Here is a 15,740-nt window from a genome sequence, read left to right on the forward strand (position 1 = left end):
GGGGGTGGGAGGGACCAAGAGGTGCTCCATGCATCTCCTGGTGACCAGTCCCACATGCAGCCCCGCCCACCCACACATGCCTCGTTGCACACACAGCCCTGCCCACCCATGTGCATCTGCTGTGCACGCAGCCTCCTGCTGATCGGTCGTTACGCTTGAGGGTGTGATGACCATTTGCATCTTAGCCTTTTATTATATAGGATACTATTATAATTGTTCTATTTTATTATTATTTATTGTTGTTAATCTCTTACTGTGCCTAATTTATAAATTAAATATCATCATAGATATGTATGTGCAGGAAAAAATATAGTATATATAGAATATACAGTTTCAGGCATCTACTGGTGGGGGGGTGTCTTGGAACATATATCCCACAGATAACGGGTGGACGACTGTAATAGATAACTGAGAAATAATGGTACCTACTCCATGGGTTTGTTGTGAAAGTAAAATGAGTTAATAAGTATTAAGTCCTTAGAACCCTTGCATATAGTAAGTGTTCAATCAACAGAACCTGTTTCTGTTGTTATTCACTTACATTTTCTGAATCAAATCCCATGCACTTCATTAAAACTGTGCCAAGACCTCAACGTGGATCTGCTTTCCTCTTTGGGCCTGTTGGCACTACACCCTTCTAGTTTTACTCCTGAGTCACTGAATTCTCCTCTTCTGACTTCTTACTGCCTCTTCCTTCTCTCCCTGCCCCCTCAATGCTGCTGCTCCCTAGGGCTCAACCTTCAGGGCCCTGTCCTCCCTCTCTCACCTCCCTCCCATGATAAGCTCACTGGCTCCCAAGGAGTGATTTCCCAATCACTACCAGGTACTGCCTGCAGTGCTTTACAACTTTACAACTATTAGCTCATTAAGCTCTTATAACAGCCCTATAAGAGAGGAGCTATCCTTATCCCCATTTGAAAGATGGGAAAACTGAGTTCCAGAGAGGTTCAGTACCTCATCCAAGATCTCAAAGTCAGGATTGGAATCCAGACGCCCATGCAACGGGATTCCATGTCCCTCCAATAAGATGTCTCGGCCTCAGCACTACTGACATTCGGAGGGCTGTCCTGGGCATTATAAAATATTTAGCAGCATCCCTGGTCTTTTCCCAGGAGATACCTGTGGCACATCTCTCCCCCCAGTGGTGAAAACCCAAACTGTCTCCGGACATTACCAATGACCCCTGGAAGGACATTGTCTCTCCCCCATCCTGGGAACTACCGGGCTGACCACTATTCTGAGCTGCCTCCCAGCTCCAGTATAACACACCCCAATCAGAACTCCCCAAAACTGTTCCTCCCCGAGCCTTCCATCTTAGCAAATGATACCCCCACTCACCCAGGTCCGTAAGCTACAAACTTAGACATTATCTTGTCTCCTTTCATTCGCCTCCACCCTTCTCCCTCATTCCATCTGTCAGCAAGTCTGGTCAGCTCAACCACCAAAATGTGAGCCAGACCCATTGTTTCCAACTCCTGGTCCAGGCCACCTTCATCAACCTCTTCCTCCCAGGTCTCCTTGCTGCCACCTCCATCACCCTTAAAGTCCAGGCCCCACAGAGCAGCTAGAGGGACCTCCTTAAACTAACCATCTGCTTAAACCCACCAAGGACTTCCCATCACATTTAAATTCTGCACACATCCCACAGCGACTCCCAAACCTCATTTCCCATCACTCTGCCTTCACTCACTCACCTTCCATCAGCAAATCCTTCATTCAGATCCTCCCAACCCCAGGGCCATTTCATGGCTTTTGCCTTCCCTGCCCCATTCTTCCCAGAGCTAGCTAGCTTCTCCTCCTCCAACTCTCAGATTTCCTGGAAACATGCCCCCCCCCCCCCTCCAGAAAGCATTCCCCTTCTTTTCTTCTTCTTCTTAACCCTGGTTTTTGTCCAAAACATATTTTACAATGTTTCGTTGACTTTCCTGTTTACTATCTGTTGTGGGTTGGGTGGTTGCCCAAAAAGATATGCCCCAACATCAAATCCCTGGAAAGTCTGAATGTGATGTTATTTGAAAGAAAAGGACTTTGCAAGATGCGATTAATAATTAAGTTAAGGATCTCGAGATAAGGCGATCTTTCTGGATAATCCAATGACAAGCATTTTTTTAAGTGACGCACAGACACGGAGAAGACAGCCACGTGAAGACAGACAGAGGTTTCAGGGGCACAGCCACACGCTGGGGAACCACCAGGAGCTGGAAGAAGCAAAGAACCGATTCTTACCTACAGCCTCTTGATGGAGAACGGCCAACATTTGGATTGCAGACCTCTGGTCTCCAGAACTGCGCCATGACACATTTCTGTTGTTTTAAGCCAGGCAGGCTGAGGCACTTTGTTACAACAGCCACAGGAAACAATCACACTCCCTCCTCTGGTCCCCCCAAGGCCATGAACTCAGGAGAGAGGCGAGTTCATCTGTGTGCCTTCCCAGAGCCCAGCAAGCAGCACAGTGCCTGCTGCTGACAATAATGCAAATGAATATTCTAACTTCAAGACGCTCTCGATCTCTTCTTTGCCATCACCTATCAGTAAGTGTTTACATTGCTTTGGGTCCCCCTGAAATAGGAGGCTCATTCCCTCCAAAACAGAGTTTTTCTCACCCAGGGGTGACACTGCTCCCAGGGCGACATTTGACAATGTCTGGGAGCATTTTGTTGTCACAACACCAGGGGGAGGTGGGGGCCAGGGATGCTGCTCAACATTGTACAATGCACAGGGTAGTCCCCAGGACAGAGCAAATTTCAGCAGTGCTGATGACGGGGAAACCCTGGACTAAATTTAGTACTTAGTGCCAATATAAACAGCAAATGCCTCCTAACGTCTATTCCCCCTTCTTCTGCTAACAGCCCCTCAGTTTCCCCTTTGTCACTACCCTTCCCCTCCTCTTAGTCTAACTCCTTTGGGTAGAGTCCAGGCGGACCCCTCTAGGAATGGGCAGGTGACCTCAGCCTGACTAATCAGAGCATGACATTCTCCTGAACACAGCAATTGGTTCAGGAACGGACACGTGACCTCAGCCTGGTCAATTAGAGCATCATAGTTTTCCTGGTCACAGCAACTGATTCAGGAATGTGACTTCAACCTGGCCAATCAGAGCATCATATTCTCCCAGCCACAGCAGATGGTTCAGGAATGGACATGTGACCCCACCAAAAAAATCATGTCCAACGAAAAACAGATTTGGGCCTGGGAGGCCTTTAAATCGCCCCTCCCACTTTCCATTAGACATAGAATGTAGGACTACAAATCTGGAGCAGCTGGGCACCCTTGTCTACCTTCATTAGGAAAAAGAATGGCTGAGAATAGAGAAAAACACCCAAAAGAGCAAAGTTAAGAGATGAAGGGTGGGGTGGGGCAGATTCTCTGATGTAGTGATGCCTGAGCCCCCCTGAATCCAGCCAGACCTGAAGGCGTTTTTCTCCCAGTAATTTTAGTTATATGAGCCAGTTTCAATTGGGTATTCTTGTCACAAGAGCTAAGATACTTGATTAAAACTTCTGCAGACTCAGCTCGGGATTTCCTCAAACCTTAAACTTCTCCAACTCAACATCCCTTATTTCTTCCACTGTTGCCCAAGGGACCTGACTCCCAAGTTTCTCCTAAAGCCCAGGTCACAAAACACCATCCCTGATATCAAGGTCCATCTCTGCACTGTGGTAAGATCTTTAAAAGGCCAGTTATGAGCCCTAGCTGGTTTAGCTCAGTGGATAGAGCATTTGCCCTAGGACTAAAGGGTTCCCTGTTCAATCCCTGGGCCTGTCAGGGCATGTGCGGGAGGCAACCAATTGCTGTCTCTCTCACATCGATGTTTCTCTCTGTCTCTCCCCCTCCCTTCCACTTTTTCTAAAAATAATCAATGGAAGAATATCCCTGGGTGAGGATTACCAAAAACCCCCACAAAAATAAAGGCCAGCTATGCTCATACAACACACACTCAGGTCTTGCCCCCTTCCTGGCACCATTAGCATTAGCAAGGGAGACCAAACAGAACTCCTTTTGGCTCCTTAAATATGCCCCAACTTCCCACACACTATTAGCATGCCACTTCCTCCAGGAAGCCTGCCTGGTTTCTTCTGGGGGTTCCCTCCCCTCTGCTCCCACAATGCCCTGGGTTCCACCCATCACTGAATGTGTTATAACTGGCCAATTAGAGCATCATAGTTTTCCTGGTCACAGCAACTGATTCAGGAATGTGACTTCAACCTGGCCAATCAGAGCATCATCCAGCCACAGCAGATGGTTCAGAAATGGACATGTGACCCCACCAAAAAAATCATGTCCAACGAAAAACAGATTTGGGCCTGGGAGGCCTTTAAATCGCCCCTCCCACTTTCCATTAGACATAGAATGTAGGACTACAAATCTGGAGCAGCTGGGCACCCTTGTCTACCTTCATTAGGAAAAAGAATGGCTGAGAATAGAGAAAAACACCCAAAAGAGCAAAGTTAAGAGATGAAGGGTGGGGTGGGGCAGATTCTCTGATGTAGTGATGCCTGAGCCCCCCTGAATCCAGCCAGACCTGAAGGCGTTTTTCTCCCAGTAATTTTAGTTATATGAGCCAGTTTCAATTGGGTATTCTTGTCACAAGAGCTAAGATACTTGATTAAAACTTCTGCAGACTCAGCTCGGGATTTCCTCAAACCTTAAACTTCTCCAACTGAACATCCCTTATTTCTTCCACTGTTGCCCAAGGGACCTGACTCCCAAGTTTCTCCTAAAGCCCAGGTCACAAAACACCATCCCTGATATCAAAGTCCATCTCTGCACTGTGGTAAGATCTTTAAAAGGCCAGTTATGAGCCCTAGCTGGTTTAGCTCAGTGGATAGAGCATTGGCCCTAGGACTAAAGGGTTCCCTGTTCAATCCCCGGGCCGGTCAGGGCACGTGGGGGAGGCAACCAATTGCTATCTCTCTCACATCGATGTTTCTCTCTGTCTCTCCCCCTCCCTTCCACTTTTTCTAAAAATAATCAATGGAAGAATATCCCTGGGTGAGGATTACCAAAAACCCCCACAAAAATAAAGGCCAGCTATGCTCATACAACATCAATAGAAAAATATCCCTGGGTGAGGATTACCAAAAACCCCCCACAAAAATAAAGGCCAGCTATGCTCATACAACACACACTCAGGTCTTGCCCCCTTCCTGGCACCATTAGCATTAGCAAGGGAGACCAAACAGAACTCCTTTTGGCTCCTTAAATATGCCCCAACTTCCCACACACTATTAGCATGCCACTTCCTCCAGGAAGCCTGCCTGGTTTCTTCTGGGGGTTCCCTCCCCTCTGCTCCCACAATGCCCTGGGTTCCACCCATCACTGAATGTGTTATAACTGCCTATTTCCTTGTCTATTTCCATGAGCTGCATGAGAATCTGTGTCTCATTTATCATGGAATCCTCCATCACCCAGCACATGGCCTAATAAAAGAAATGCCTATGTCATTATTATTATTATTATTGTTATTATTACTGTTATCATCATCATTTTCCCCATTTTACAGATGAGAAAACCTAGACCCTTGCCCAGAGTCACATAACTAGGAACTCGTAGAGGCGTTTTGATCCTAGGCAATCCATACTCACCCACCACTAACCAACTACCACTAACCAACAATCAGTAAGCACTCAACAAGTGCCTATTACATCAGGGCTCAAATCAGCAAACTTTCTGTAGAGCCAGAGAGTAATCTTTTTGGCTTTGCAGGTCATAGGGTCTCTGTTGTGACTATTCAGCTAGCAATAGCAGCTATGGCCAATATGTCGGCAGATGGGGTGACCGTGTATCAACTAAATTGTGTTTCTAAAAGGAGGCAGGAAGCCACAGGTTATAGTGTGCTGACCCCTGCATTAAATGAATGATGAATGATGAATGAGTAAGTAGAATACTTAATAAATATTTAGTGAGCACCTACTTATGTTCTGGGCACTGGAGATACAGTTGTAGAACCAAACAGACAAAACGCCTTGCCCTGACATTCCAGTGGGAGAAGCAGACAATAAGCAAATAAGTAAAAACTATGATAGGTCAGAGGCTGCTAGGTGCTATGGAGAAAAATTAAACAAGGGAGAGAATGAGAATTGTATATTTGAACGGAGGGGAATGGGGTGCGATCTTAGGTATGGAAGCCAGGGAAGATCCCTCTGGTAGGAAACCTGAAGGAGGTAAGAGAACAATCACAGTGTATATCTGGGAGAAGAGGGATCCATGAAGCAAGAACAGCACATGCAAAGGCCCTGAGGCTGGATTAGCTTATACCTGGTGGCTCTAGGAACAGTGAGGAGGCCCGTATGGCTGGAGTAGAAATGAGTGAGGGGGAGAGAGGGAGGAGATGAGGGCTGAGAGGTAAGCAGAGGACAAATCTGGGTCATGGTGAGGACTTTGCATTTCGCTCCAAGAGCAATGGGGAGCCATGGGAGGGCTGGGAGAGAGGAGGGACAGGGTTTTCCAGGCTCCTCTGTGAAAGCCCTGAAGAGTAACATTTCCCAGTATCGGCCCCAGGATGAGGTCAGTGAACAGAACAGAATGGAATGGAAAAGAATGAACAGCATCCAAGGTTGACCGTCCCAGGCTTCAGACGTGTTGAGATGACGTCTTCCAACCAACACAGCCCAACCCACACAGGCCATTCCCTTCCCCATGGCTTTGTTTCAGGCCCCCCTCATTCCTCATCCTACCAAGCTTGCCTGCAAAACAGCTCCCTCCAGACCCGCATCTCAGAAGCCAGCTAGGTTTCACCTTGGGTTTCTTGGGGCCAGTAACTTCTCTATAGCCACCCAACCCATTTCCTGGTCCATTGGCTTCCAGCTAAGCTGCATTCCCAGCTGCTCTTGCAGTTGGATGGGACTTTGTGAGGAGTTCTAGCCGGTGGAACAGAATGGAGGTGATGGTGTCCCTTCTGGGACTGGCCCATTAAAGCCTCCCGTGGTTTCCTTTCTCGCACTCCTTCCTTGCCCTCTGGGTGAGTAGAGAGGACTCCCAGGGCTGTAGGGAGGATGGGGCCATGAGATGGAAGCAGCTGGGGTCATAGAAAAACTGTAAAGAAGAACCTTCTCCTCAAACCCTACTTGATCCAAGTTGGATTGTTCTGTGAACAACAAGTAAATTCTTACTGTCATTGAAGTGATGCAATTTGTCACAGGAACTACCCTCACATACCCTGACTCTACCACATCCTACAGCCCACTCAGACCCACTGAAATCAAAATTAACCAGAAGAGTGACTCCCACGAATTTAGCGCTTGCTATATGTCAATCGCCGTGATAGGAATTTAACTTACCTTATCACATTTAGTCCTCACACAACCCTGAGATAAAGGTCCTATCCACATGCCCATTTTATAGATAAGACAGGGCTCAGACAGGTTAAGTAATATTTGTCTCCAATATCACAAAGCTAGTAAGTACCTGACTTGAAATTCAAACCAGCCTAATACAGTGGAACCTGGTTTCTCGAATGTCTCCCATCTCAATTTGCTTCTCAACCTGACAACCCTTTAAAAAAATAAAGTAAAAAATAAAATAATACACACACACATACACACACACACACACACACTAGAGGCCCAATGCACGACGGCACTCGCAGCTCTGGCTTCGTCCAGAAGGTCGTCTGAAAGGTCGTTCAGCTGTCCGGTCTAATTAGCATATTATGCTTTATTTATATATATATATATATGTATATATTATATATGTGTGTATATATATATATATATATTATTGATTTCAGAGAGGAAGGTAGAGGGAGAGATAGAAACATTAATGATGAGAGAGAATCATCGATCGGCTGCCTCCCACACACCGGATCGAGCCTGCAGCCCGGGCATTTTCCCTGACCAGGAATCAAACCATGACCTCCTGGTTTATAGGTTGATACTCAAACACTGAGCCACTCCGGCTGGGCCTGACAACCCTTTCATGCTCATACCTGTAGGATGAGTCACGCATCTCAGGTGACAAACAAAGGAGAGAATGCCCAAATATGAGTCAGTTCACCACTGTTAAAATCTCAGGATATTGTGCTGTGAATATTTTTGTGTTTCTTTTGCTGCTGCTTATAATTATTGTAAATTTTTCATTTTTTTACTGTACATTTCCTTTCCTTTTTGTTAAATTCTCATTTACATTTCATGTTCTTTTTGTTTTTAAAGTGTTTATTTATAGGTTAAACAGTACAATAGACATGTACTATATATAAGAGGTTAAAAGAGGGAATTATTTGGGGGTCTGAAACAGATTAATTCAATTTACATTATTTCTACTGGGAAAAAATGTGTCGGTTTTCGAACAGCCTTCCGGAACGAAATAAGTTTGAGGAAAGAGGTTCCACTGTATATAAAGAGCCATGGAAAATCAATAAGAAAAAACAGTCAACAGTACTAGAAGAAAAAAGTAATGGGCATGTGATATGAACAAATATTCCACTGAGAGAAAATAAAAATAGCTCTTAAACATAGGAAAAGAGGATCAACCTCACTCAGAAAAAGAAAATAGAAATTGAGCCATAATGAGCTCCACTTATCCCCCAAGTTAGCAACCCTGAATGTGTGACAACAGAACAGTCTGTTAGCCAGGCCACAGAGAACAAGCACTCTTACGCATTGAAATCAGGGAAGATCTCTCTGATAAGAAAGATCTTACCAGATCTTTCCAGAGTAATTGGAACAATCCATATGGGAACAATCCCACATAGAGAACAATTGCCCCATCTCCAAAACACACACTCATTCACTCTGAGCCAACAAACCCTTCTGAGAATTTATCCCATGGATATACTTGCCCATGTGTAAGGCTGCCACAGGAACATTTACATGTAGCCAGATACTTTTCTAGGTTCTTTTTTTAAAAATATATTTTATTGGTTTTTTACAGAGAGGAAGGGAGAGGGATAGAGAGTTAGAAACATCGATGAGAGAGAAACATCGATCAGCTGCCTCCCGCACACCTCCCACTGGGGATGTGCCCACAACCAAGGTACATGCCCTTGACCGGAATCGAACCTGGGACCCTTCAGTCCGCAGGCCGACGCTCTATCCACTGAGCCAAACCGGTTAGGGCCTTTTCTAGGTTCTTTACGGTGACTTGTTTATCCCTCACAATGATGCTTTAAGATGGGAATGTTTATCTCCCTTTTACAGATGACGAAACTGAAGCACAGAGAGGTTAAGTGACATGTCCAAGGTCACAGAGTTCAGGAGCGGAAAATGAATCATGGACGAGATCATTGATTGCAGTAAGCTTGTTAGAACAAATGCCAAGTGTCCATGGATGAAATAGAGGTAGGTTAGAGTAATTGTTGAATATAAGGATCCTGGGGCCAGGCTGCCTGGGTTCAAGTCCCCGACTCTGCCACTTTCAAATTGGGTGCCCTGGAGCAAGTTACTTAACATCTATGTGTCTCAGTTTCTCCAAACGAAAAAGGAGGATAATAATACTTTCTACCTCACAAGTTGTTGTGGGAATTAAACGAGTTACTAGTAATGTATAGAAAGCATTTATACCAGGTATCAGTGAGCTTTTTCTACAAAGATCTGGAGAGTAAATACCTTCAGCTCCTCAGGCCAGACAGTCTCTGTCGCAACTACTCAACTCTATAGTTGTAGCTGAAAATCAGCCATAGACAGTACATAAATGAATGTGCGTGGCTGCGGGCCAATAAAACTTTATTTATAGGAACATACTGTGGACACATTCAGCCCCTGATTGTAGTTTGCTGTCCCATGGTTTAGGCTAAACCTGACACATACCACAATATAAGTGGTTTGTTAAATAAATGAATTATCTGGAACATCATATAGCCATTTTCGGAAAGGAATGAGGACAATCTCTATGTATGGATTTAGTAAAATTCCCAAGGTGATTATTAAACTGAGGAAAGCAGGGTATAAGGCAGTGGATAGTATCTGCTATCTTTCATGTGAAGGGAGGAGTGTAATAAGTAAGAACATGAGTTCTCTTTTGCTTATATTTGCATAAAGAAATTCTGGAAGGACATACAGCAACTTTTAAAAAGTGTACTAGGGTTCCCTTTTCTCTACATCCTCGCCAGCACTTGTCATTTGTTGATTTGTTGATGGCAGCCATTCTGACAGGTGTGAGGTGATGCCTCATTGTTGTTTTAATTTGCATCTCTCTGAAGATCAGAGACTTCGAGCAGTTTTCATTTGTCTCTTGGCCATCTGTATGACCCCTTTGGAGAAGTGTCTGTTTAGGTCCTTTGCCCATCTTTTAATTGGATTGTTTGTCTTCCTTTTGTTAAGTTGTATGAGTTCCTTATACATTTTGAATATTAACCCTTTATCAGATGTATCATTGCCAAATATGTTCTCCCACACAGTGGGCTCCTTTTTCATTTTGTTGATGGTCTCTTGTGCTGTGCAGAAGCTTTTTACTTTGATGTAGTTCTATTTCTTTATTTTCTCCTTAGTTTCCTTTGTCTTAGGAGATGTGTCTATAAACATATTGCTACAAGAGAAGTCTAAGATTTTGCTACCTATGGTTTCTTCTAGGATTTTTATGGTGTCCTGACTTACATTTAAGTCCTTTATCCATTTTGAGTTTATTCTTGTGTATGGTGTAAGTTGGTGGTCTAGTTTCATTTCTTTGCATTGTATCTGTCCAATTTTCCCAGCACCATTTATTGAAGAGACTGTCTTGACTCCACTGTAGGCTCTTGCCTCCTCTGCCAAATATTAACTGAGCATCATGGCTTGGGTCGATTTCTGGGGTGTCTATTCTGTCCCACTGATCTATATGCCTGTTCTTGTGCCAGCACCAAGCTGTTTGGATTAGTGGCTTTGTAGTGTAACTTGAAATCTGGTATTGTGATTCCTCCAACTTTGTTCTTTCTCAAGATTGCTGCGGCATTCCTGGGTCTTTTTTGGTTCCATATAAATTTTTGGAGTGTTTGTTCTAGATCTGTGAAATATGCTGTTAGTATTATAATAGGTATTGCATTGAATCTATAGATTGCTTTGGGTAGTATGGATATTTTAATGATGTTAATTCTACCAATCCATGAACACGGTAAAGGCAACCCTATACACTGCTGGTGGGAATGCAGACTGGTGCAGCCATTATGGAAAACAGTATGGAGTTTCCTCAAAAAATTAAATATGGAACTGCCATTTGACCCAGTGATCCCACTTCTAGGAATACATCCTTAGAAACTGAGGACATCAATCAGAAAGAATATATGATATGCACCCCGATGTTCATAGTAGTGCAATTTACAATAGCTAAGATCTGGAAACAGCCCAAGTGCCCATCAGTAGAGGAGTGGATAAAAAAGCTGTGGTACATTTACACCATGGAATACTATGCAGCAGTAAAAAAGAAGGATCTCTTATGATTTGAGACAGCATGGAGGGACCTGGAGAGTATTATGCTAAGGGAAATAAGCCAGTCAGAGAAAGACAAGTATCACATGATCTCACTCATAAGTGAAATCTAAAGATCAAAATAAACAGATGAACAAAATAGATCCAGAGACATAGAAGCATGGAACAGACTGTTGAATCTCAGATGGAAGGTGGAGGTGGGGGGTAGGTAGGAAGAAGTTAACCAAAGAACTTGTATGCATATATGCATAACCCATAGACACAGATAATAGTGTGGTGAAGGCCAGGGGTGGGGCACAGGTACAGATTAGAAGGGGTCAATGGGGGGAAAAGGGGGCATCTGTAATACTTTCAACAATAAAGATTTTTTTTAAGTGAATAAACCTTAAAAAAAATGTAGTCACTTATGGGGGAAGGTAGGAACTGGGTATGTGTGGGTATCTGAGGGACAGGACTAGAAGTTAAATTTTCCCCTGTATGTGTTTTTATGCATCTTAATACCTGAATGATATGGTTGCATTATTTAACCAAATTGTTAAATCATCTAAAGATTCTATTGGGCTCTCTGTCCCCTGGCACAGGCTTCTTCTTAACCTCAGCACTGTTGACATTTGGGGCAGGATGATTCTCTGTTGTGTGTGGCATCTGTGGGCTGTTGAGCAGTATCCTTGGACTCTATCCACTAGATGCCAACAGCATCTCCTAAATGGGGGACAAGCCCTAGCCGGTTTGGCTCCGTGGATAGAGGGTCGACCTGCAGACTGAAGGGTTTCAGGTTCGATTCTGGTCAAGGGCACATGTCCTGGCTGTGGGCTCGATTCCCAGTAGGGGGTGTGCAGGAGGCAGCCGTTCAATGACTCTCTTATCATTGATGTTTCTATCTCTCCCTCTCCCTTCATCTCTGAAATCAATAAAAGTAAATAAAAACTAAAAATAAATAAAAATAAAAGGGGGTCAAAATCGCTGTGGTTGAGAACTACTACCCTCACCCAATTCCTACCTGCGTGTTTGCTGCCCTCCCTCCCGCTACCTCACATCCTTTCTAAAAAGGCTTCTTAGTGAGGGTTTATCAGGTATCAGACACTGCCATGGTAAGGAGTACTGAAATATCATAAGAATCCACCCCTAAAAGGTGACGTTTTCATTTACAGCTCACTGAGGGGAAACCAAGGCTCAGGGAGGGGAAGCCAGGAAGTGGTGTTACCAGCACTTGAACCCACGTCTGGCTCCTCCAAACCACCGCCCCCTAGCCCACCCTCCTGTTCTAACCCTCCTGCCCGCTCCCTTTCCTGCCTGTGCCAGCGGCACCAGCGTTCACTGAGCTGGGGACCTTGCCATCATCTTGGCCCCAGAGCCTGTCCCCACCCCAAGTCTAATCAGCTCCCAAGTCCTGGTGGATCTTTCCCACAATGACTGTCACATTCATCTCTTCCTCTTCACGCCCTTAGCCTTCAAGTTTCCTTCATCGCTGCAACCCAGAATGTGGAGTCTCAGAGAAAGAGTTGGGTTGAGCTCCAGGGGCAGAGTTGGGTTGTCTGGTCATTGTGGCCGCTTATGACAGTAGCATCCATTCTCTCTGGGCCTCAGATCTGAGGGACCTTCCAGCGTGAAGATTCCCTCCAATCAGACCTCACCCATGAACCATTTCCACCAGCCAGGCCACTCACTGCCCTGCAGTGCAGCACAGCCTGTGTGGGCATTCACCCTTTCTGACCCCAGGGCCTTTGCACGGGCAGCACCCCCTAGCAGAAGCACTGCTTCCCCAGATCCATATGGCTCATTCATTGCCTCACTTTCCCCAGGTCTCTGCTCCAACTTCACCTTATCAGTGAGGCCTCCCAGACGCCCTATTCAAAAGTGCGGCCTGATACGCCTGAGTCCCCATTCCTGCTTTGTTTGTTCCAGAGTACATACTACCTCCTGACAATTTATATGTTTCCTTCCTTATTTGCTCACTGTCAGTCTCTCCCACTAGAATGCGGGCTCCACAACAACAGGGGTTTGTGTGTGTCCTGTTCTCACTGTCTTGGCCCCAAGAAGAAGTCTGGCATACATTGTAATTGTTGCCAAATGACTGAATGTTTAAATATGGTCTTCCCACCCTCTTCCCTGGAAACAACTGAGGAAAAGCAGAAGAACTATGAAAAGAAAATGAGAGAAACTGGGAAGCACCCCAATTCCAACCTCCACACCTTTATTTGTGCCATAGCCCCCTCCCTCCTCCCACACCCTTCCCTTTTCTCCCTCGGCCCTTCTACATCCCATGGTCCTGGCTTCCATCTGTTAACAGACAGGGACATGCAAACCTAGAGAGGTTGTTCTTTTGGCACCTCCCTCTGGCTTAGTGTTTCAGCTTCCCACACACATCCCCACCGAGAACCGGGCATGGGGCTGAGCTCTGAAGAGAGACAAAATGAGCAGGGGCAGGAGGGTGCAGAGCTCCCACACGGGAAGGATCAGGGAATACACCTGCACAGACTGGGGCCTGGCACAGCTGGGTGCAGGAAGCCAGAGCAATGAGAAAGCTCCTATTCACTCTTCAAAACCCAGTACAAATGTCTCATCTTGGAGAAAGCCAGACTCCCTCAGGCAATGTCTTGCCTTTGCTACAGGACCCCCAGCCCAGAGATTTGTCCCTCCACCACAGTCCTGACAACAAGGGGCTGCAGGTGTCTGGTTCCGTGTCCCCGAGTCTGGGAGCACCTTGAGGGTCAGGCCTGGGCCTGGGTTCATGGCATTGCCCAGAACATAGACATAGGATGGTCCCTGGAGTCCCCGCAGCTGCTCTCCTAAACATTATTGCCACATCCCCCTGCTTTTCATCAGAGGGCAAGCTTTAGGCAAGCTGCATGCAGGGTGGAAGTTCATCCTTACGTCTATCCACTTTGCCATTAGCTGCTATTAAGCCTCAGTGGGGACCCTGCCTCCCTGCTGATCTGAGGCCTGACAGGTGGTAGAGCTACTTCCTCGTGTGCTGGAAGGAGACAAGCAAATGTAGGCAATTTCGGGATGGCAGGTGTCAAGAAGGGCTGGCCATGGGGGAGGGGTTCTCTAGAGCTCCCTCCTTCCATCAAGAAATCCTGCCTGGGCTAGCAAAGGGGGCCCACCCACCTCTCCACCCAGGGGCTCTGTCCCCAGGAAATGCCCCTAAGGATCCCCATGGGCCCACTCCCAGAGCAGTCACTTCCCCTCCCCCCACCTGCACATGGCAGTCAAACCAGAGAGGAGGCTACGGATGCCTCAACTACCCCCCTCCCCCGTCACCCCCAGCCTACAGCTCCTCTGGACAAAACTTTCATCCAGGCACAGAGACTAAAGCCTGGCCTATGGGTCCCCGTGGACCTCCATGGCAGGTGGGGCACCCCCAGCCCCCACCCAGCAGCATACACCACTTCCACCCAGCACCCAGGCGGCCATAGAGAACCAGAGGAGGTGCTACGGAGAGAGCATCCAGTCCTGTTACCTCCCCCACCCAACCGCATTCAAATAGGGACTTGAATGTGTTTCCTGAGCCGGGGGCGGTCACAGTCAAATCTGCCTCCTTCTGGACCCTCAGCCTTCACAGAAATTGCTACTGAGACAGAGGAGCTATTCCTAGGCTCCCAAACCCCAGAACCCACCCTCGGGGGCTCAGGACCAGGTCCTGCCTCAATGTCCCCCAGGGGATGGAGGAAGCCAGGAAGAGCAGAACCCGAGGTCACAGGCCCCCATCTGCCCCAGGCCCAGGCAGGAAGCCAAGGGGAAGGAGATGTGAGGGGAAGGAAGGGGCCCAGGGGCCCGGAGGAGGAGACACATGTGGGGAAGGAGGGCCCTCCCCCATAGCCAGAATCTGGGGGCAAGGGGTCTAAGAAAACCTTAAGCACCCTGTTGACCAACCAGGGGATTTCTAGGCACCCCCTCAAGACTCCCAGAGGATGGCACCTGGAGCCTTGAACCCCAGGGAAGTGGGCCTGGGGCTCAGGAGTGGCTAACCCGCAGCTTGCCAGTTCACAGCCTAAAGTTGGGCTCATTCTGTGCCTACAAATGCATTCCTGCTAACCTTTGGTGGGTCACCCCAGAATTTCAGTGTTACCATCCACATCACCCCTTCCCCCACCCCCTCCCCTAAGCCAGCCGTGGAGTTGACATATAACCCAGTGCCGGCCCAGAGGCACAGTACACTACCCCAGCCTGGAATGCCCCCCACTTCCAACCCTGGGCCCGGCAGCCCTTGGTGGGCTCACCTGGGACATCTGGGGACGCAGGTTGACCTCGCGTAAGTTGATGGCGTGGGGCTGCAGGTTGTTAAGCAGCTGGCAGAGAAGGACCCCATCCCGCAGGGCTTGCGCCAGCTCGCACACCTGGGCCCCGTCCCAGGTCACGCGGTGGCTGGGCGGCAGCACCCGGCACTGGATCAGCCAG

The 15,740-nt window shown here is 47.0% G+C and overlaps 1 protein-coding gene across 1 annotated transcript in view; it reads right to left on the minus strand.

Annotated features, from left to right (window-relative positions):
- The window catches only part of VAV1 (vav 1 guanine nucleotide exchange factor), a 57,837-nt gene that overhangs the window by 41,715 nt on the left and 382 nt on the right, over positions 1–15,740 (minus strand). The window contains exon 2 of the mRNA XM_014530258.1: positions 15,563–15,727. Within this exon, the coding sequence (XP_014385744.1) occupies positions 15,563–15,727 (165 nt within the window). The remainder of the gene's footprint in view (positions 1–15,562; positions 15,728–15,740) is intronic.

Source organism: Myotis brandtii, unplaced genomic scaffold (assembly GCF_000412655.1).
Source record: "Myotis brandtii unplaced genomic scaffold, ASM41265v1 scaffold729, whole genome shotgun sequence".
NCBI classification, from domain to species: Eukaryota; Metazoa; Chordata; class Mammalia; order Chiroptera; family Vespertilionidae; genus Myotis; species Myotis brandtii.